Source organism: Aspergillus heteromorphus, assembly GCF_003184545.1.
Source record: "Aspergillus heteromorphus CBS 117.55 chromosome Unknown BO70scaffold_15, whole genome shotgun sequence".
Lineage (NCBI taxonomy): Eukaryota > Fungi > Ascomycota > Eurotiomycetes > Eurotiales > Aspergillaceae > Aspergillus > Aspergillus heteromorphus.
In genome coordinates, this window is record NW_020290420.1 from 589,767 (window position 1) to 609,302 (window position 19,536).

General features: G+C 54.9%; 8 protein-coding genes across 8 annotated transcripts; 5 read left to right on the top strand and 3 right to left on the bottom strand.

The window, feature by feature from the left end:
• Positions 1-205: 205 nt before the first annotated feature.
• On the top strand, positions 206-1,293 carry BO70DRAFT_407316 (uncharacterized protein). The gene has a single exon (XM_025547170.1). It carries the CDS (start codon positions 220-222, stop codon positions 904-906), a length of 687 nt encoding a protein of 228 aa, XP_025398753.1. The 5' UTR covers positions 206-219; the 3' UTR covers positions 907-1,293.
• A 1,423-nt stretch (positions 1,294-2,716) lies between these two features.
• On the bottom strand, positions 2,717-4,676 carry BO70DRAFT_362866 (dolichyl-P-Glc:Glc1Man(9)GlcNAc(2)-PP-dolichol alpha-1,3-glucosyltransferase ALG8). Its single transcript, XM_025543424.1, has 6 exons — positions 4,496-4,676; positions 4,355-4,433; positions 4,099-4,292; positions 3,536-4,029; positions 3,349-3,488; positions 2,717-3,299 (listed from the first exon to the last, which is right to left on the bottom strand). The coding sequence occupies exons 1-6, from the start codon at positions 4,570-4,572 to the stop codon at positions 2,775-2,777; spliced, it is 1,509 nt and encodes a 502-aa protein (XP_025398754.1). The 5' UTR covers positions 4,573-4,676; the 3' UTR covers positions 2,717-2,774.
• On the top strand, positions 4,650-5,097 carry BO70DRAFT_397207 (uncharacterized protein; the record flags this gene model as incomplete). The annotated part of the gene is made up of 2 exons (XM_025546680.1): positions 4,650-4,737; positions 4,826-5,097. 2 exons carry the CDS (start codon positions 4,650-4,652, stop codon positions 5,095-5,097), a joined length of 360 nt encoding a protein of 119 aa, XP_025398755.1.
• Positions 4,883-7,190, top strand: BO70DRAFT_338159 (putative lectin family integral membrane protein). The gene is made up of 7 exons (XM_025541182.1): positions 4,883-5,347; positions 5,403-5,469; positions 5,526-5,596; positions 5,644-5,824; positions 5,871-6,071; positions 6,120-6,672; positions 6,756-7,190. Exons 1-7 carry the CDS (start codon positions 5,259-5,261, stop codon positions 6,881-6,883), a joined length of 1,290 nt encoding a protein of 429 aa, XP_025398756.1. The 5' UTR covers positions 4,883-5,258; the 3' UTR covers positions 6,884-7,190.
• Positions 7,191-7,991: 801 nt separating this feature from the next.
• On the bottom strand, positions 7,992-11,411 carry BO70DRAFT_338161 (putative PHD finger domain protein). Its single transcript, XM_025541183.1, has 4 exons — positions 11,354-11,411; positions 9,864-11,285; positions 9,024-9,806; positions 7,992-8,964 (listed from the first exon to the last, which is right to left on the bottom strand). The coding sequence occupies exons 2-4, from the start codon at positions 11,246-11,248 to the stop codon at positions 8,487-8,489; spliced, it is 2,646 nt and encodes an 881-aa protein (XP_025398757.1). The 5' UTR covers positions 11,249-11,285; positions 11,354-11,411; the 3' UTR covers positions 7,992-8,486.
• Positions 11,412-13,580: 2,169 nt separating this feature from the next.
• On the bottom strand, positions 13,581-15,248 carry BO70DRAFT_362870 (curved DNA-binding protein (42 kDa protein)). The gene is made up of 3 exons (XM_025543425.1): positions 15,120-15,248; positions 14,236-15,048; positions 13,581-14,159 (listed from the first exon to the last, which is right to left on the bottom strand). Exons 2-3 carry the CDS (start codon positions 14,885-14,887, stop codon positions 13,969-13,971), a joined length of 843 nt encoding a protein of 280 aa, XP_025398758.1. The 5' UTR covers positions 14,888-15,048; positions 15,120-15,248; the 3' UTR covers positions 13,581-13,968.
• A 239-nt stretch (positions 15,249-15,487) lies between these two features.
• Positions 15,488-16,330, top strand: BO70DRAFT_54247 (uncharacterized protein). The gene has a single exon (XM_025548525.1). The coding sequence runs from the start codon at positions 15,648-15,650 to the stop codon at positions 16,230-16,232; it is 585 nt and encodes a 194-aa protein (XP_025398759.1). The 5' UTR covers positions 15,488-15,647; the 3' UTR covers positions 16,233-16,330.
• Positions 16,331-17,505: 1,175 nt separating this feature from the next.
• On the top strand, positions 17,506-19,199 carry BO70DRAFT_316483 (uncharacterized protein). The gene is made up of 5 exons (XM_025540350.1): positions 17,506-17,903; positions 17,957-17,993; positions 18,052-18,122; positions 18,179-18,561; positions 18,621-19,199. Exons 1-5 carry the CDS (start codon positions 17,721-17,723, stop codon positions 19,120-19,122), a joined length of 1,176 nt encoding a protein of 391 aa, XP_025398760.1. The 5' UTR covers positions 17,506-17,720; the 3' UTR covers positions 19,123-19,199.
• Positions 19,200-19,536: the final 337 nt, after the last annotated feature.

Below are 19,536 nucleotides of genomic sequence, written 5' to 3' on the forward strand. Positions count from 1 at the left end.
TTCTTATACGCATAATGGCTAGGTGCAGAAAACAAAGAGCGCATCCGACAAAGAAGAATGCCGCGTCTATGAAATGTGAAACACACGGGCAAGTCATTGTACTCGAGCGAGGGTTCCGATGCGAAAGCCATGCGCGGGTAGAGATCTTGGAAGGGCTTGGAGGGTGTTCCCATGGCGCATTTTCAGGCGTAGGAGGGCGCCGGTTGGTGCAGGAGACGCATGGTGCTTGCAGAGCAAAGACTTACACGAACGACGCGTGTTCAATCGCGCTACACACCCGGCGGCGGAACCGGGGCGACCAGGACACGAGAACAGGAGAGCGTGGAGCCGCGAGACGCTGAAAAGTGGAGCGCAGATCTAGATGCGGGTATAATATCCCAAGAAGACGGGCGGCGTGCGGGGAAGACGCGGCGAGGGGGGGAGGGACAGAACGGCGAGAGTGAGGCCCGGAATGAGGAGGATGCAGAGGAAGAGAAGAGAGGCAGAGGAGGAGGAGGAGGAGAAGGCAGAAAGGAGAAGCGGTCGCCGCAAAAGAACGACGGCAGAACCGGGCCCCATGAGGATCATTGCGGCAAGTGGTGGGAGGGCCGCCGAGGCACGGCGGGCGGTGATTGGCCGAGAGGAGGAGAACAAGACGGACAAGACGTCGGGCGGACGCTCGGTAGGGATGCTGCCGCTATCCCCCTTCGGGCGCCCCTCGCCTGCCTCTCGTCGTCCCGGACCCTCTCCCACCACACGCTTTGCCTCCGCCGCGGCCTCTGTTGCTGGCTGCCCGGCCCGCGCGCCACCATGGACGTGTTTGCACTTGTTCGACTCGCCGGAATCTGGAGATTTGCCTCAACATGGCTTTGTGTCTGGATGGCGCTTTTCCGATCGCTTCGCTCGCGGTATACGGCCGGAGCCTGATCCGGCTGCGGGGATCATCACGCTGAGGTCGCGGTTGGATGCCATAACCATGACACACGACCCCCGCACCGAATATCAATTCCCGTCAAAGTCATATTCCGATGATGGGTGATTATCGCAGTCGATTGGAGAGCTTCTTTTTGCATTTCACCACTTTATCGGTATTCTGATATAGTCCTGTTCGCATGGACATTACCGCAGACTCGGACATACCTCGACTTGATGCTGCTTAAACGCGACACCCGCGTTTCAAGTTTCGCCTTTGTCCTATGTGTACAGAGTGGGCATTTCTATTAATCGAGTGGAATTGAAGCTCTCGACGCGTTTCTGTCGTGCTCCGTGCTGACTGCTCATTGTAGTATATACTGTGGGTGTTGGTGATCTACATCCCAGGTACCGGTCATCTTACGTCAACCTTGACAACAAAGCTATGTTTTGCGTCTGCGACCTTGATAAACAATCCTGATAAAACCTACCGCTCTGCAATCTATGTTAAAATTTTTCTTTATCTCGATAGCTGAATGGCGATCATGTAGCTCACGTTGCACTGCACCAGCCAGACGATTGCTTATCTGACCACCAGCTATTGCTCTCCGGCTTACCTTCATGATGGAGATCTATATGAGGAGGACACATTCGAATCCTATGCTGAAACAACCGATATGAATGTTCCCATGTTAATTAGCAATATTGTCCGGTCACTCGTATCTCTGACCGAGTGCGCTTCATCCATCTACACGTTCCCAGGAATCCTTTCGACAACCTTCCTCCTACACCTATCAAAGCCATTATATCAGCAGACTCGACTTTTTATATCTGATATCGAGCTCAACAACACAATATACAACGACAATTTAAAGATTACTACCTCTCTCGTATACATCGTACTCCTCTATAATTAAACACATTCCATATGAATCTTCAAAGCAACCCCAATCATCCCAACACTTACATTTCCCACACACCCACACCACACACCCACACCCATGGCCTCATAGCGCCTTACTATTGATTCCTCCCCCAACCCATAAAAAGCAACCCACCCGCCAAACGACGCTCAAGAAAAAAACAGCAACCAACCTGCACCCCAATCCCCAATAATCACCCAGACCCCCAATCCAAAACAAACCCACCCTCCACCAACCCCCCCCAATCAACCCTCCACATATGACCTATCACCTCCCTCCCTGCCTGCCTCCCTCACATCTTCCACAATCCCTCCCACGCCCAAACCATCCCATTTTCCATCCATCATCCATTTCCCTCCCCAAACCCACCCCCTACTCCCATCCCGTCCACTCCTGTATATACCACATCCAACTCCTAATCCCAGCACCGTATCACAAACCCACCTTAACTTACTTACCAACAAGGTTCCATCTGCAGTGTGACATCCCAAGGAACGATCCATGTCTAACCCGCCCGACACTAAACCCGATCAGGAAACGGTGGCTGATTAACTTTGCAAAACTGGCTGATCAAGTGGGGACTGTGAGCTCCGGAGCACGTGGATGGGTGCAAACTGAGCAAACAAGGCACCACCACTACAGACTACGGAGTACGGTAGTAATGTAATGTATGTGAGGTGGTGGCGCGATCGTTGATTACACCATACCAGTCAGTTTTTTTCTATGATTTTGTTTCGCAGTTGGGGGCTTGTGGGTGTTGGATGATAGGAGCTAGGTGGGGTAGGGTAGGGTAGGGTAGGTAGATAGGATGGGGCTTGGTTGAGGGGTGTGGATGGGTTTTTCTTATGAGGGGACGGTTGGTGGTGGTGGTGGTGGTGGTGGATAGATCGTCTATTGTGAAGGAAACTTTTTGGTGTTGGTTGGGTAGATAGGCACTAGCTTGACTATACAGATCTGCAGCTACGCAGTGAAAAAAACGACCATGAATCCGACCCAACTGCCCACGACCCCGAGAGCAGAGTAGCTGCTCATGAACATCAGAGGCAGGAACTCGTATCGCTCCAGCCCGAAGATAAGCTGGTGCACGACGGAGCAGTACACGATCAGCGGGATGGCGAAGGTCAAGTACAGGAGGGAGAAGCGGTCGGCGACGAAGACGCGGCGCTGCTCCGACACGGGCGCCACCTGGTCGAAGACGTAGAGAAACAGGACCAGCCACAGAATGGTGTAGACCGTCTTGATCGGGAACTCGCCGGCGGTGAAGAGAAGAGGGAACAGAGAGACGTGCCCGGCGACAGCGAGGGGCCGGAAGGCGCTGAAGTAGCGACGGTCCTTGAGTGCGATCAGACTGAACGGGATGATGATCAGGAGCACGGCTTTTTCGTGCACGTGCCAGCCGAACAGGAACGACGCGTATCCGCAGAGGGTGATGGCGCCAACGAATGTTTCCCAGTCGGGGCGCAGCCAGAGCTTGATCAATGGGAGCTGTAGAGTGTTAGATTTACCGGTTTGATGGAAATTGAGGGGGGCGTACCAGCTGGAACAGGAAGGTCAGGCCGAAAGTGTGCTCTTTGGTGACTTCCGGGAGAATCGCGAACGAGGTGTCTCCGACAAGGCCCCGGGTGACACTGGCCAGGGCGTCGCGGTTGACGGAAAGTCCCAATCGTGCAGCAACTTCAATGGTCAGTATGTCGAAAATCGAAGAGGGTCTGCAAGCTTACATGGAATCAGAGCACGGTCAGCGAACGAATACATCGCCCACACGTTGGGTGCCCAGTACGCATGGCACAGGCCCCTGGAGAAGGGGAACAAGCGGTCCTTTAGTTGAAGCAGCTGCCCCCAGGAGGCAAATGGTCCAAAAGCCAAGGCGAACACGCCGACGACACACACCCCGAGCTTGATTATGTTGAAGAACCGGGGCCGGAAGACTGATTTCGGGTCCAAACAGTAGGCTCTTCCCAAGTAAACGAAGTAGGCCAACGCTAGGTATAGATAGATGTGCTTCAAGCACAGCAGCACGGCGAACGTGATTCCGCTGTATAGAAGGGTCGACTGCCGCCGCGCCAACACGATCGACAGGATCAGAATGCCGTAGAGGAACCCGTTGTACTGGAAGTGAATGTGGTCGATAATGAGCAGACCGGGGGACAAGAAGATGGACAGGCTAGCGATGTGCGCAAGATGCTTGTTCTGCTGAGATACGGACTTGACGAACCTAGACCTTTTGTATCAGCAAAGTCTGTCCTGGCCCCCGCAAGAGGTAGGTGGAAGTGTAACGCATTACCTGCTCAATGCGAAGAGAAGGACAAGCTCCGTAACAATGACCGTCGTCCGTTGGAAGTAAATTGTCTGCCAGGAATCATAGTTGAGGTTTTTGACGACCAGCATCGCCGGATCAGCATAGCGCGCGGCCTGGGAGAGCATCCATTCGAACGCCGCGAAAAAGGGAGGATAGTCGAGCGTCCACTCCGAGGATTTCTATCCATTGTCCACACTCAGCACCGATCGAATCTAAGGGGTATGCGCCGGAGCCCACGTACCTCGTAGTACCACTCCTGGACCGGCAATGAGTGGGTAATCGCAAGCCAGTTCCGATGTACCTCAAAGTCGGTGGATTTGCTGGATCAATGACCACGAATTAGCTCCTTCAAGTGGTGTGTCAACCGGTGCGGGAAACGTACTATGCGGGGAAAAGGAGAACCTTAAACGCAGTGGCCACGATGGCGCATTGCGCGAGAGAAGGATACAAGTCAGCCATTGAAGGGGTTGCGCATGACGCGCCGTCAACAGAAGAAGGAAAAACAAGGAGCGTGGAGCCGGAGCTGGAGCTGGAGCATGAAGGTGGTGGTTGACGGGGGACGGAGAGCGGGCGGAGAGGAGGAGAGGAGAGGCCAGCGGCGGCACCGGAGCCGCCAGCGCATTGGTACTAGTAGCGACGGCAGCAGACAGCAGCCGACGGCACGATCCGGGGCGACACGTGACCGGCCAGGGACGGGCATCTGAAAGGCCAGTGTGTCCCGATGGAGGCGCGACACCGCAAGAGGCTGACGATTATCCCTTAAGATCCCCTCCCCTCACCCCCATGGAATTTGCCTCGGACGTAGGAGTCCGTCACGCGGTCGTTCTCTCCAACCTCGAGATCCGTCATCTGGTCGACTTTTCGCCGGCCACAGCCTCCATCGCTCGGGAAATCCGCCTCTGCGTGATCGCCATTGTGGTTGGGTGGACCACCTCGCGCGTTGTCTCCGCGTTGTTGAACCGGCGATCCTCCGACCAGCAGTAACCACTTCATTTCGGCATTTGCTTCTCTGCAGAACCATTGCCGGTGTCGCCTGCAGCTTGGATACCCTTTTTTCTTTCTTTGTTTACCAGTAGTCACGGCATTGATTGATTACACAAACCCCCGATTCAATAGACATCATCGGCATCATCATCTTGTTCACCATGAAGATCACCGCTTCTCTTCTCTCCTTCGTCGCTGCTGCCACGGCGCAGTCGGTTATTGAGGCCTCGAGCTTTGGCTTTGGGCAAACGTAAGCTCCGCACCCGCACATGTTTCCTTTCATACAGCGATTGACCTTGCTTTAGACTATCGCCCAATGCAGACTCCATCCCAGGATGGGAGATTGGCGGAGAGTCACACTCTCCCGACATTGTATGATCCATGTTCCTTGACCATTGAAGCTCTTCCGACATCTGACTGTGTGGTAGCTCTCCAACAAGATCATCCTGACTCCCCCCTACCCAGGAAACACCAGAGGATTTGCCTGGTCGCAGACTCCGTAAGTCTTCTGCTCTATCGCCATGGATGCATGCTGATCGAATGCAGTGTAACCCAGTCCGAGTGGACGGCAGAGTTCCAATTCCGGGCCACAGGTCCCGAGAGAGGCGGAGGTAACCTCCAACTCTGGTATGCCAAAGATGGGAAAGATAAGATTGGCACGTCCAGCATCTACACCATCGGCCAGTTCGACGGCTTTGCCCTCGTCATTGACAGCCACGGCGGCAGAGTAAGTAGTCAACCACCCCCCAAAGCTCAGACCTGACCATTCCCAGGGTGGTAGCATTAGAGGGTTCCTTAACGATGGTACTACCGACTACAAAGGCCACGGAAGCGGAAGCGTCGACAGCTTGGCCTTTGGGCACTGCGACTACGCCTACCGTAACCTCGGGCGGCCGTCCACCATCCGCATGAGGCACACCAACGCCGGGTTTGAGGTGCACGTCGATGAGAGGAAGTGTTTCGCGACGGACAAGGTACGTCCACCGACCCCACCTATTTCTACTGTCATCTAACCTAACCAGATTGCCCTCCCTGCCGGCAACATCTTCGGTCTGACCGCCGCAACCCCCGAGAACCCCGACTCCTTCGAGATCTTCAAGTTCGTTCTCCAGTCCGCTGAGTCCGGCAGCGGCAGCATCCCGGCGCAGCAGAACACCGAGCAGCAGCCCATCGCCGCCCAGGAACAGGTCATCCCCGCGCAGCAGCAGCAACAACAGCAGCAGCAACAGCAGCAGCAACAGCAGAACCAGCAAGCCCCCGCGGACAGCAGCGCAACCACGCAGCAATTCGCCGACCTGAGCAGCCAGATCCAGCTCATCAACGACGCCACGAACAACCTCGTCCGTGACATCGGCAACCAAGACTCCAAGAACACCAACCGCCAGGTCGAGCTCCTCCAGAAGCTCGCGACCAAGGACCAGGTCAGCAACCTCGACGCGCGCCTCCAGAAGATCGAGCAGATGCTCGAGGCGATCCAGCGCGACCTAGAAGGCAAGGACTACCACAAGCGCTTCAACCAGCTGCAGGAGACCCTGCGCTCGTCACACCTCAGTCTGACCGAGAACCTCTTGGGCGGTATGTCCATCCTATCTTCCCTTCCCCTCCCCATCTCCCCCGCCAACCAACCACACCGTCCAAAACTAACCCAGACCCTCTAGTAATCACCTCCTCCACCCCCCGCATGGGCTTCTTCATCTGCCTCATCATCGCTTTCCAGGTCTTCCTCGCTGTCGCCTACGTCGTCTACAAGCGTCGTCGCGCCAACATGCCCAAGAAGTTCCTCTAAGCTCACACCAAACACATCCCTTTCCCTCCGTATCCCTGTGAACCACTCACATCCCGGAAAAAATTGCCCTGGTGGTAGTATGATGTACTCTCCCGACCTGTGAACTATTAGCCCCTGCATCCCGCATCCCGCATCCCGCATCCCGCATCCTACGTCCCGCATGTGGATGCCATGCCACGTCATGTTATATCTATTGTACTTGTTCACATACTTTCTTATTTTTTTTACTGTTGTGTTAGTATGTTACTGGTATCATATCATATACATTGCCTTTCCATTGAATCTCGTCCCGGTTTGGCGTATTTAGACGGTTTGTGAGTGATTAAGTGGGTGGGTGGGTGGCTAGGTAAGGTAGTTAGGTAATTAGGTAGTAGTTAGTTAGCTGCGGGATGGAGAGAAGATGAAAGTTTACTTGATGTTATTTCTACTTATGTTATGAGTTACATTCCAGCCCGGGAATTCTGTAGAACAAAACAAACGCAAGTTCATGCGAACTAGGTACTACTCGAAGAAACCCCCACGGAGAAGGAAGACAGACACACAGACAGAAAATCAGAGCATCCAGCCAGGCAATCCCATCCCATCCATCCATCCATCCATACCTACCTACGTATCCGTACTCTTTCTTATTCATTATTCATTATTCATCATTCATCATTCATCCTCCCACCCACCCACCCATCCACTCTTATTCAGTCAATCCATTCAATCCATTCATTCATCATGTCATGCTTACTCAAATCCACATCCACAACCATCCATAAGCATATGATTCCCAGAACGAGACTTAGGAATAGAATATGTGTTTCGTTAGAGAAACCAGGGCATATGCAAACACTGTGCTCCGTATTGATTATGGGTACACCCGTACTGCGTATGGTGCCATACTGCCTGCCCATTTGCTCATTGCAGGAGAAGAACAGAAGAGCGGAGGGGGGTTCAGGGGATGGAATTGGATGCTAAGCGCCGAGCTATCTACGAATAAACGCCGGTCGGTCGGTTGATCGGTCGTGGACCGAGGAAGTGAGACAAGGGCTTGCGCTTGCCCACTCCACTGCCCGTCTTTGGCCGAGCCAGTACAACTCCAGTCAGTCCAGTCCATACGATACGAAATCCTCAGCCCAAAGAACGCAATCTAACCCAATACAATACAATCTAATTCAAAAGAAAAAAAAAGTTGGCAAAGAAAAAAGCAATGTTTGGATATCTAAACGAGTAAGTAACCAACCATCCCCCATGATTCAGCACCTAAGTAAGTAGTAGGTTGGCTGGTTACTTAAAAGTAGTACCTACCTACCTAACGAACATAGGCAGAGAGAGACTTTTCATGCTAGCTAACATGACAATCACAAATAAACACCCAGGAAGGAAGGAAGGAGTAAGTAAGGCAAAAAGGAAACGAAACCCGGAGCGCCGCGCCTCGCCTCGATATCATATCAACAGGATAGATGGGTAGGTAGATAGGTGGGTAGATGGGTAGATGGTTGTACTGGCCGTCACGGCGGGCAGATGCGATGCGAATCATGAGATGCGATGCGATGTGATGCGATGCGATGGGTTCATGTTCAGGTTCAGGTGCAGGTTCATGTTCATGGATTACAGTTCAACGTTCAATAGGGGGGTCCGCGGGGTCGGGGACGGAGCGAGCGGAGCGGGAGGAAGAGGATGATGATCGTCGTTGTTGGGATTGTTGGGATTGCGCAGTCAGGGAGTGAATGCGGCGGTCGATGAGATCTTGCAGTTTGCGGAGGGCTGCGATCTCAGTTTCGGCGGAGGGGATGTTGGCGGGTTCGCTGGCCTTGAGCTGGTCAACGAGGAGGCCGATTCGATCGGGTTGGACGCTGGAGGGGGGCTGGATGCCGTGCGAGAAGTCGATCAGGTTTGCAGCGGCTTCACGCTCAGCGGCGGTGCGCGAGTTTATGATATCGGTGGTGGAGTCTTCGACAGCAGTGGTTGTAGTAGGGGGGGTTGCGGATGCGTAGAAGGTCTGCGCTTTGGAGATGAGTTTGTCGAACTCCGAGGTGGCATAGTCGTACCAGGTGTCGGCGGCGTTTTTCATTAACTGGTATTCTTCGTTTTCACTTCTCCTCGTGTCAGACATGTCAGAGGTCAGATTGAATCAATGCTGGGAGGTGCTTACCGTTTCACGCGACGGATGAAGTCGAGTTTGACTCCGTGCTCTGAGACGCGATACACGACGCCCTCTTCTTCCTGTTCTTCCATTTCCTGGCCGTCTTCTTCGTCCAGAAGGACTTCGATGTCGACCATTCGGGGCGCCTTGGGACGGCGGATGCGTTTGATCATATCGTATCCCTCTTCGTCTTGCACCGTGTATGCGAGGTCATGCCAGACGTGGTTGGGACACATCCAGTTGTGGTGTCTGCGGTCACTGCCCGTTTTCTGCGTCGGTGGCATGGCCAGAGGAGGGTCCATGCAATCCATATGGAACGCGCAGGGACAAAAGTCGCACTGAATGATGGGTCGGTTGCCGTTACTAGTATGCCCGCATGCAGTGCAGATGATGAGATTCCCCTTCGAATCTGAGGTCCGCGAGAGGTATGGGTCATCGTAGCGGCCACTCCGGTTCCCTCGCCCGGCACGGTTGATTTTGGGTAGTGTGACGATCTCTTCGTACTTTCCACCATCGCCCGTACGGACACCCGCGAAGTAGTCACGGAATCGGGCGGGGAGTGCAAAATCTTTCTGCGGCGCGTTGTCAAGCGCATCGATAATGGCGCTCATGGGTCGCGACAACGAACACTTCGGACAGAACCAATCGCCCTCAGGAGGGCTCGCTGGGTCTAGGGGTGGATTCAGGCAGGAGAAGTGGAAGGAGTTGGGACAACCATCGCAGCACAGGAGCTGACCGCTTCTATTGCAGTTGTGGCAAAAGTCGTTGTTCTCCACACGGTCGTTATCGCTACTGCGGGAGTGTTAGTGATCAAGTCGGGATTCAGGCGTGGATAGAGAGGAAATTTACCTCAGAGTAGGTGTCAGGCGTCGGTTATCCCCAGCATCGCTGCTTGCTGGGCTCTCGGATCGCTCTCTGCTGGTCGGGACAGGAGCGCCCACCGACGCCGGCTGGGATTGGCTAGTTGCCGTAGGAACAGGGGAAGGCGCGTTGGAAGCAGACTGGGAGGCCAACGAGGACCGCAGTCTGCTTTCCGAAGCAACAATAGTAGGCAGGGTTTTCTGAAGGCGAGTTCGCTTGACTCGTGCGGTTTCTTCGGGGGTCGGCTCGTCTTCCAAAGCACGCTTCTGCGGGGATTCCTCTGTAGCCGCGCTGGGCGGCGGAGGCACTCCTGCTGCTGCTGTTGTTGGTTCGGGATTCAAGAGGTCCCTGACGTTCATCCGGGTACCGCCCTTGGCTTGCTTCCCCTTGCCGCGATGGCGGGCAGTGGTCGCCCCCGGGGTCATGCCAGGAGCAAAGGTTTCGACATCGAGGGATTTGGCGGAGGAGAGGGAGGAGAGGCTGCTGGCCGACCGCGGGCGGGCCACAACCGGAGCCGGAGTCAAGTCGTCGCCCGCTTCCGCCTGAACCTCCTTCCAGGCCGAGCGCATCACACTCTGGAAGACCGATCGTTCCCGTGGGCCAGGGTTCTCCTGGCAGATGCCGTCGAGGATGGAGAGGGCGAAGGGGTCTTTGTGGCAGGTCTCCCAAAGGCGGAGGAGCCCGCGCGACACCGGAATGTTATTGGTCTCCAGGGCCAGGCGGACGGCCTTCTCGACCGCGTCCTTTATCCGGTCCACATCAACATCGGTGGACGTGGGGACAGGAAGTGAAGTGAAGTGAGACATGTCCTCCAAGGGCTTGACCTTGGTAGTGATAGGTTCGGGGATTGGCTCCTCCGCGGGCGTGACGGGCGTTCGAGGCTTATTCTTGGTCTTCTCCCCATTCGACGCAGCCTGCAAGTTTCTCTTCGCGGGGATGTTCTGAACACTGGGCTTCACAGGCACCAGGCCGACTTTGCGCAAGTCGGAGGACGTTGGCATTGCTCCCAGTGGGCGCATCGTGGACAGGATAGGATTCCCGCTATGCGACACGGCGGACCACGGAGTGTCATCGTAGCTCGGGACTGGGACTCGCAGAGGCGGCTCCATCCAGTCTGCACTGTTTCCATCCACATGCGACTCACTGTGAGTATCTGAAATGCCATTGCCCGATTGTTCCAACCGCGATTGAGTCCGGGAGGGCGGGTCTTGTAGAGGGTCGGTGGCCACGCGACTGTGCCTGCCAGTTCGCCGTTGTTTGCGAGGTCTTGTGGATTCTGTGAAGGAGGAGGCGGTACTAGCTGCACCGAGTGGAGTGGAAGGGCGTGAGTTGTTGGACCAGGCATGGGACGAGGAGCGGAGGTTCGGAGCCATTGTTGTAAGGCCAAGCCAGGGCTAGGAGTTGCAACGCCTGGGAACCCAACGTTAGCGCGCGGAAACCAAGGATAGCTCCAATGCATTGAGGATGAGAGGACTTACCAGTGAGAAGATCCCAAGCTAACACCGAGCGTGCCCAGCGTGGCTGGTTGGAATCGAGCCAGCCCGCGCGCGGTCTGCGGGTTGATGGGAGGAAGAAAGGTTGCGGAGTTGGACCGCCGGAAGTTTTCGAGTCAGTCAGGCAGGCCCTCCTAGGGGGTTCGCCGCGGCTGCTGCCACAACCACCAAATTGGCACCTTTCACCTGGAAACTCCGTAGATTAGCTTGCTGGAATTCTCGTATGCTGCATGTCGCAGATGATTTCTCATTTTGGTGTTCGGCGGGGTGTCTGCTTACCGGTTGCCCCTATACGCGCCGAAAGAGCGGCGAAAGGGGGACACAGCAAATGTTAGGATGCTGCGTAGATCTTGCTCCAGTGCCGTTTTATGACACAGGAAAAGGAGAGAAACAGTGGTAGCAGCACTATTGCTGCAAGACGTCACGCTGCTCGGAAGTCGTAAGTCCTGTGACTTGGTCAGCCCGCTGTAGTCTAGAGCGTTCACAGGGCAACTGATGCCCAACGTATGAAGATGCAACGAAGAAACAAATGCACAAAGCCGTTGACAGAGTGGAGATGCACATGGAGTCAGGACTCAGAAGAAGCCAGCGTTCTAGCCTGCACTTTTCTTCTCCGTGAACAGACTTGAGGCATCGAGCAGAAACATGTAAGGGAGGGCAGACGCGTGGAACAACCAGACAGGTTACTTCAGTCCAGTGAGAAACTTACCAAGGACAAAGTAGATGCTTAGAGACTCTCAAAGTCGTAAGCCGTAGCCGACCTCCCGTACGTGGTGAGATAGCAACACAAAGTATGAGTGTCAAGCCTTAGCAGAGACAGTCCCGATTGAAAGATCGAGAACAAAAGTAGGTCACCTTGACCGAGACAATAAGCCTGGTGCTTCTCTCGAAGCTGTAAGCGTGGAGAGATGATAATTCAGGACAATATCGCGTAGGTTGGTGCTTGGAGAAGAGAAGAAGGCAGTAGAAGATGTGAACAAGCGTAAGAGAAGACGGGGGGATGGAGCTCGACGAGGCGAGTAGAGCTTGCAGCAAAGAACCCTGCTAAGTGTTACAGCTCAGACAGTCCGTTTTGCTTGCACGGCAGGTCCGCGACTGGGTTCTCTGCGAAGCTTGCAATATCAGATAGACGACGAGAGGGCTTTATTCAGAACGATGACGAAAGCAAGGAGTCTAAGCTCTTCGTCGAGTTGAGTGAGAAGAAATGAGTAATTCGCGCAGTAACGCGTTACTCGGAGAGGGAGGGAAGAAGAGAGGAGGAAAGAAGAGAAACACCAGCTGGGGGAGGGGGAGTTGTTGTGGTTGGGGTTGGGGGGGTGGACGTGACAAAAGAGTGAGTGAATGATGGTTCTGGTGCCCCGTGAGCAAGAGGGTCGGAGTTGGGGCAAGGGCCCAGTGCCACACCAAGGCGTCAGGAAACAGGAACACGAGGCACTGATTCTGGGGCTAAGATTTCCATCCGTCTTGAGTGAATGAGGGCCAGCAGGAGGACTTCTGGTGGAGGCAGAGGGGGGATGTCATATGGAAGGGAGATGGATGGAGGAGGAGGAAGGATTGGAACAGGCAGACGGAGCTCAGTTGGCCCACTCAGACTCCCTCGCCCTCCACGCTTCAGAGGCCCAACCCTGTCCCAAACAACTCCAGGAGATTCTTCCGGGCTGAATCCCAGACTCATATGCCTTGGTAACAGATAACCTGTGTGCACTCAGTCGTTTGGCCCCCCTCTTCTCCCCTCACCACAGGTATCGCCCTCCAGGTCTGTCTCCCCGTAGCCTCGATGCCGGCACACCCCGATGTTGTTAACCCTACGAAGTTGCTAGTAAGCTATAGGATGACCATTTCGGAACAGAGGTCTACACTTGAGTCCATGCACTACGGCTAGAGGGATTCTTTCAGTCAGTGCTTTTCAGATGGTGCGGGGTGGCGACAATCGCGCAAGGAATCTATCTGCCTTACAGCAAGACAAAATAACCTTACAGCAAGGATCGGACATCCAGTGTGATAGAAATAGATGGACCTACTGGGAAATCCACACGCGGGGGCTATGAAAGGAGGGGCGACAGAATTGTTTAAGGAAGCCTGGGCAGTCCCACCCCCGGGACAGCCGCCTACCCCTATTGACCGGACGCAGAGGATCAAGACATCATCCACCCCTCCCTTCAGTACCCGAGGATAACCACCATTAGAGTACTGAACTGAAGGAAATGGCACCAGTAGGAGCAAGAGTCAAATACCGAGGCCCACGGCCCGGTAGATCTAGTTGTTATCGGAAACGGTAAGGTGATCACCCCCTTTTTTTGCTCGTTTTTATTTGGCATATACATATCTCGTCTTTGCAACTAGTTATGTGACAATGAATTTTCAATAGGGTAGTGTGGGAGAGCTAAGTCTCCCACGTGCTCATCTTTCATACAGTTTCCCGATCCTTCGTCTTCTCCAAGAGAGCGCCCCGGATGCGGCTCCAAAAAAGGATCATCACAATGGCGGGCATCGCCAATGCTCCGGTGCAACGAAGAACGGACCTCGCATGGAAATCATAGGCTTTGGTTTGAGCCAAAAAGCCTCCGTGGATACGTCAGAAGTGGCCCCAGGTGAGGCGTTTACTCGTCAGCCTTCTTGGCGGCGGTCTTCTTCTTGTTGTTCTTGTTCTTCTTGGAACCGGTGGACTTGGACAACGGGCGCTCAAGGATCTTCAGGATCTCCTCATCCTCGATCTTCTTATCCGTCTGGAACTTGGAGAGATCGGGAGTGGTGGGGGCAGCCAGGCGGGTGATACCGTTCTTGGTGATGGCTGAAGATACGTTAGGAAAACCTGCACGATGGGCCACAATGACAGCCGGGTTTTGACAGAGGGGGGTAAAACATACCAATGGTGGTCAGCACGCGGGAGACGGGAGCGTTGTCGGCATCACCGGCAGGCTCGTACTGTCTCAGGACACCACCACGGACACACTCAACGGCACCAACCTTGGCGGCGCGCTCATCGTCGAGCTGGCGCAGACTGAAGGGGAAGGTACCGAACTTCTTGACAGCCTCGGACAGGGTCTTTCTGGAGCTCTCGCGCTTGAGGATGTAGGTGGTGGTGGTGCGGCGGTGCAGGGTAGCACGGAGAGGGAGAGTCTTGACCTTTCCGGATCCGAGGGACAGACCAAGCTCGACACCCCAGACCTCACCAACGTCGGGAATACCCTCACCCTTAACACCGGCACCGGGAGCGAGGATGATCTTCTTCTCGGACTCGATCTCGTTGCGCTCGAACTGCCAGCTGGTGGTGTTCTCGACGACATTGCAGCCGTAGACCTTGGCGACCTTCTCGATCAGCTGGGTGATCTGGGTCTGGGTAGGGGCCCGCTCGGCGGCGGCCTTCTTCTTCTCCTCCTCGGTTCCGCTGGCCAGAAGGCCGGGGGGGACCATGAGTCTGAGGAGAAGCTCGTTGGCGTAGTGAGTGGCGTGGATGAGGTCAGCCTCACGGCCGGTCACGACATCCGAGGGAGAGTTGCTGTCGGCGACAACGACCATGTCGCAAACAATGGTTCCGAATCCATCGATCTGAGCACCAAGCTGGATCTTGACGATCTCACCGGCCTTGAGGGTAACCTCGGCCTCCGCGGTCTCGGAGACCAGGGGAGTGTAGGGCGTCACATAGGAGCTAGGGGAGACGGTCGTGGGGTGGCCGACACCTTTCCCAGGAACGAGACGTTAATTTACACAAGTCCGGGAGCTGATTACGATGCTCGAGGGGGGAACGCACCCTTCTGGATCTTCTTGCCCTTGTAGACCTTGGCGATCTCTTCCTCGAGGAGCGCGTCACCCTTCTGGCAGATCTCAACGATCTTGCTGCCCTCCAGGCAGAGAGCTGGGGTTTGGGATTAGATTCCGGATGCTGGACTGGACGCGCGCCCACGTGATAAGGATGTACACACCGGAGACAGCCTCGAGAACCTTGTGGGAGATCTGAGCGGCAGTCTTGTACTTGGTCAAGGTGTCGGGGTTGTTGAGGGTGTAGTCTAGAGCCGGTCCGAGCTTGAGTTAGTCGTGACGGGAAGCGAAGAATTCACGCCGCAAATAGCACGGGACGGAAAGAATGTTGACAAGCACATCGGGAAGAAAATGAGGACTAAGCTGCCATGGCTTTCCAGAGCTCCAGAGCTCCAGAGCTGCCAGCCCGCCGCAAACCTAGGCAGGCCATGACGCCGCAGACAAGCGGGAACCCACAAACGGCGGAGCTTTTTTCAAATTGGGAGAGCAAAGAGGGGTACGGAGCAGCAGCAGGAGGAGCATGAACACTTACCAACCTCGGGGGCCTTGGTGTCGGCCTTGGTGTCAGCCATTGTGTGCTAGATGGGGGATCCTCGCGGTGGTGCGAGGAGACGGTTATAGATGGAAGGGTTTCTGGGGTAGCAGTTCACTCGACAGCAGAGGAAGAAAGAGGAAATGGACTTGGGCTGGAAGAGCTGGAGAACCTCATCAGTCGTGTGCACCGCTCGCCGTACGTATTACGTATTACGCCCGGAGCGGGGGCTTCTGCTCTGCTGCGCGCTTCTGCCTGGTTGTTTCCCGCGCCCGCAGGTGGGGGGGGAGTAGGGCTTCGGTTACGCTGCGTATTGCCGTTACCTTCCGTCGCGCGGGCAGACCGCCTGCCGTCATAGCCCTCGACGCCCAACCATCTTCCTTCCATTCTTCCCTCCTTCCTCTTCCCATGCAATTGGCGCAAACATCCAGCCGGAGGGCTTTCGTGGTCGAGAGTCACCAGGCGTTCGAGGCGCCCAGTGCGACCTCCTGCAGTTTCAGATCCTTGACACTGTCCGATATCCATCTAGTACTCCGTACATACACCCCTCTTTGTGCGTTACTTTCCGAGTAACGCAAACTCAGATTGCGGGCTGGAGTATGACATCACATTACCTGTCTGTCGTCACTGATCGTCTCCATACTGTTTGTACTCCGTACTGTGTAAACAGATCGATCTCTTGCGGGGGCCTTCCTCGAGCTTCTCCCATGATCGGCTTCACGCATGCCACCCTGAAACCGGACATGGGAACTGGAGCCTGTCTGCATCTTAGACTAGACCCGCAGTCCAGCACGGCCTGTAATAATAATGAATGGGCCTTGGTTCTCTCATCGACGACTGGACGCTAAGACAGAGGGAATCAGGCGACAAGGCATGTAAAAGGATGAAAAGCCTCGGAGACTGTTTCTCGTAATCTGTGCTGGTAGAAATAGCTGGGAAAGAAGGGACGCGCAAAGGAGCCATTCTATCTCTGGGCTTATATTTGCGCGACCGCCAAAGACCTCCCACCCTTAAGTACTCCGTAAGTAACAAAGAAAGAACTGTGTGGCTTATCGGTTCCAGATGCATCGATAGGTTCGAGCATACGGTAGTTTCCGGAGGATTGCAGGAATAGAAAGTAGTTTCAGTAGGAAAGTACGGAGCACTGCCCGGGTTCTTTGGACTTTGCTTACTGTGAGTTGTCATCGGAACGCTTATAAGCTTGCAAGGATCAATTAATTGATTTCAGGAGAGTCTCCAACTTGTGATCAGCCTCGATGCGACATCTCGTTCGCCCCAACTCTGAGTAATCAATGGTCCCTTGCTCTGACAGTGGACTGCACAGTCACGTTAAAGGCGCAAAAAGACAACCACTTTTCTCTTGGGGCTGAGCTGACTGCAATTTCATCCTCGACAGGAACAAACAGTATCTAAAGCTAGTACCCGTTAAGACAACCTGCAGCAGCGCATCGACGTATAATTTACCCGGGGCGGGAAGATCGGAGATGCTCGCTATGGCATCCACACCACACCATTCCCCAGTGCTACTTATTTTCAATCATCCCCATCTAGTTACAGTGAGTGGCTTAGATAAGACCCCTTGAATGCCCAGTGTAATTCAGCATAAGCACTACCACCACGACAATCACCACTGCATGCCCGGACTCCCATGGCCGAAAGTTAGTCTTTAGCCGCTCTCGTGGCCCGACATCTTACATCCCACCGTTACCACATGGACCTCATGGCAATCCACCAATGGCCTCTCCCGGACCAATCAGGCTCCCTGGACTCTGCCCCTCGCCTTGGTGTGGGTGTGTGACCACTTCATAATTGTGATGCAGAGTCGCTGCGCCTAACACCCTCGCCCCAGCGTTGAGTTTGGATGGAAATTTGGGGGCCAAAGCCGATCGACCAGGGGTGCCCCCCCCCCATCACATTATAATAGGCGCGCCCGGACTCTCCTGTCAGGCTCAGACAGCCCTTCTGCATATTAAGGTGGGTGTCTGTTCCAGCCGCTTGATGTTTCATCTTTCCCTCCACGCGGGCCGTTTCTCTTGTACCCGTTGCTAGATAGACATCATCATGGAGACTGCCCGAGATATTGTTGAGAGGCGCACGCAGCTGTCTCGCGATGCGAAGGATGTCGCCATTGTCTTGTCCATTTCGCTCTTTCTGGCGACGCTGGCGATGGGGTTCCGGCTGTGGGTTTCTAGGACACGGAAGCAGATGCTTCAGGCGTCGGAGTATATGGCGCTCGGGTCTTTGGTATGTGTGGTTGCCGTCCTTCAGCACACAACAAACTGACAGAGACAACACAGATCCTTCTCTACTCCTATGCAGTGACAACATATCTGAGTATGCATTCTCTCCCTCGCACCCCACTAAGACTCCAATTGACGGTTCATCTATGCAGTCCTGACAATTGGGCATGGCGGCTACCCAGCATCACTCACGCCGGACTGGCGGGTTTCGTTCGCACAGAAGGTGCGTATGTAACGAAGTCGGCAGCATTCGTACCATATCCTCTGACTGCTGAACAGTGCATCTACTATCTTAAGATGGCGGACCCCGTGGGGCTCGGCCTGGTCAAATGCAGCATCTTAATGGTGCTCTTGAGGGTCTTTGCGGCTTCATCCAAAGCCACCCGGCTCACCATCCAGGCCATCCTGATCCTCTGTGTGTGCTGGAGCCTCATGGCTCCCCTGGTGGTGTTATTAGACTGCCTCCCGCTGCAATACAACTGGAGCTTGCAACATTCAGCCGGCCACTGCATCAACCGGAACGCCGCGTTCTCAGCCATCAGCTCCATTGACGCTGCGACCAACGCTGCCATCATCCTCATCCCGCTATCCCAGGCCGCGGGGGTGAAGATTTCCCGACCAGAGAAACTAGTACTGTCCGGCAGCCTCATCATGGGTCTATTGTAAGCCATCCCCATATCCCAGCAGTGGCTCCGCGCGCAAACTAACCCCTTCACCAAAGCATCTTCGCCGTCGCGGTAATCCGCACCGTCGCGATCGCCAGAGCCGACTACGTCCGCATGCACGAGACCGGCAAGATGCTTCCCATCTGGATGACCGTCGAATGGGCAGTCGCCATCATAGTCGCCAGCGTGCCCGGTCTATGGCCTCTAGTCGACTGCATCGCATTCCGCGACCCCTTCCGCTCCGCCGACAACGAACTGTGCGAACGACCCGCTTACGACCTCTCCTCTCATCTCCTGGGCCGACTACGCGCCCCGACCTTGGCCGACTGCGCTCGAACGTTCACCCCCACGAAAGGCGCCGCCATCGAGACAGGCTCGGTGCATTCCTCCCAATCCATCATCCGGGGCATGGGAACCACGTGGGCAGAGGCGTCCGTTCAGGCCCAGCGACCGGGGTCTTTCCTGTCGTTGGAGCCGGGCGAGGTCCGCGTGCAGACGGAATGGTCCGTGGAGCGGACATCATTCGTGAGAACGGTGCAGGAGAAAATCGATCGATAGATCGATAGATAGTCTAGTCGCTAGACAGCTAATTTGAGTAAAATTGCAGCCCCCCAGTCTAGGACTGTCCAAACGTGATACCTCTCTCTTAGCTCGCAGTAGTCTTGGTTAGAGTCAGGCTAGATTATGTTTAGGTAGGGGGCAGGATCACCTCCCATGGCCGTCGGATTCACTCCTAAAATCTGACCTGCGTCGATTTGGCGTGGTAGATAGATAGGCCAGGCCACACACAGCCTCGCGAACACATGCTCATGTCCATATGTCCATGCTGATGCTCATTAGACTTAGACTTAGCCTACCATCTACCCTCCGCTCTCCTGCTATCCCTATTCCCTCCAATATGTCTCTCACCGCGGAGTCAAATGAGACAGAGCCAGGAAAGGGTATGAGCTCCCCGAAATTGCGCGTAATACG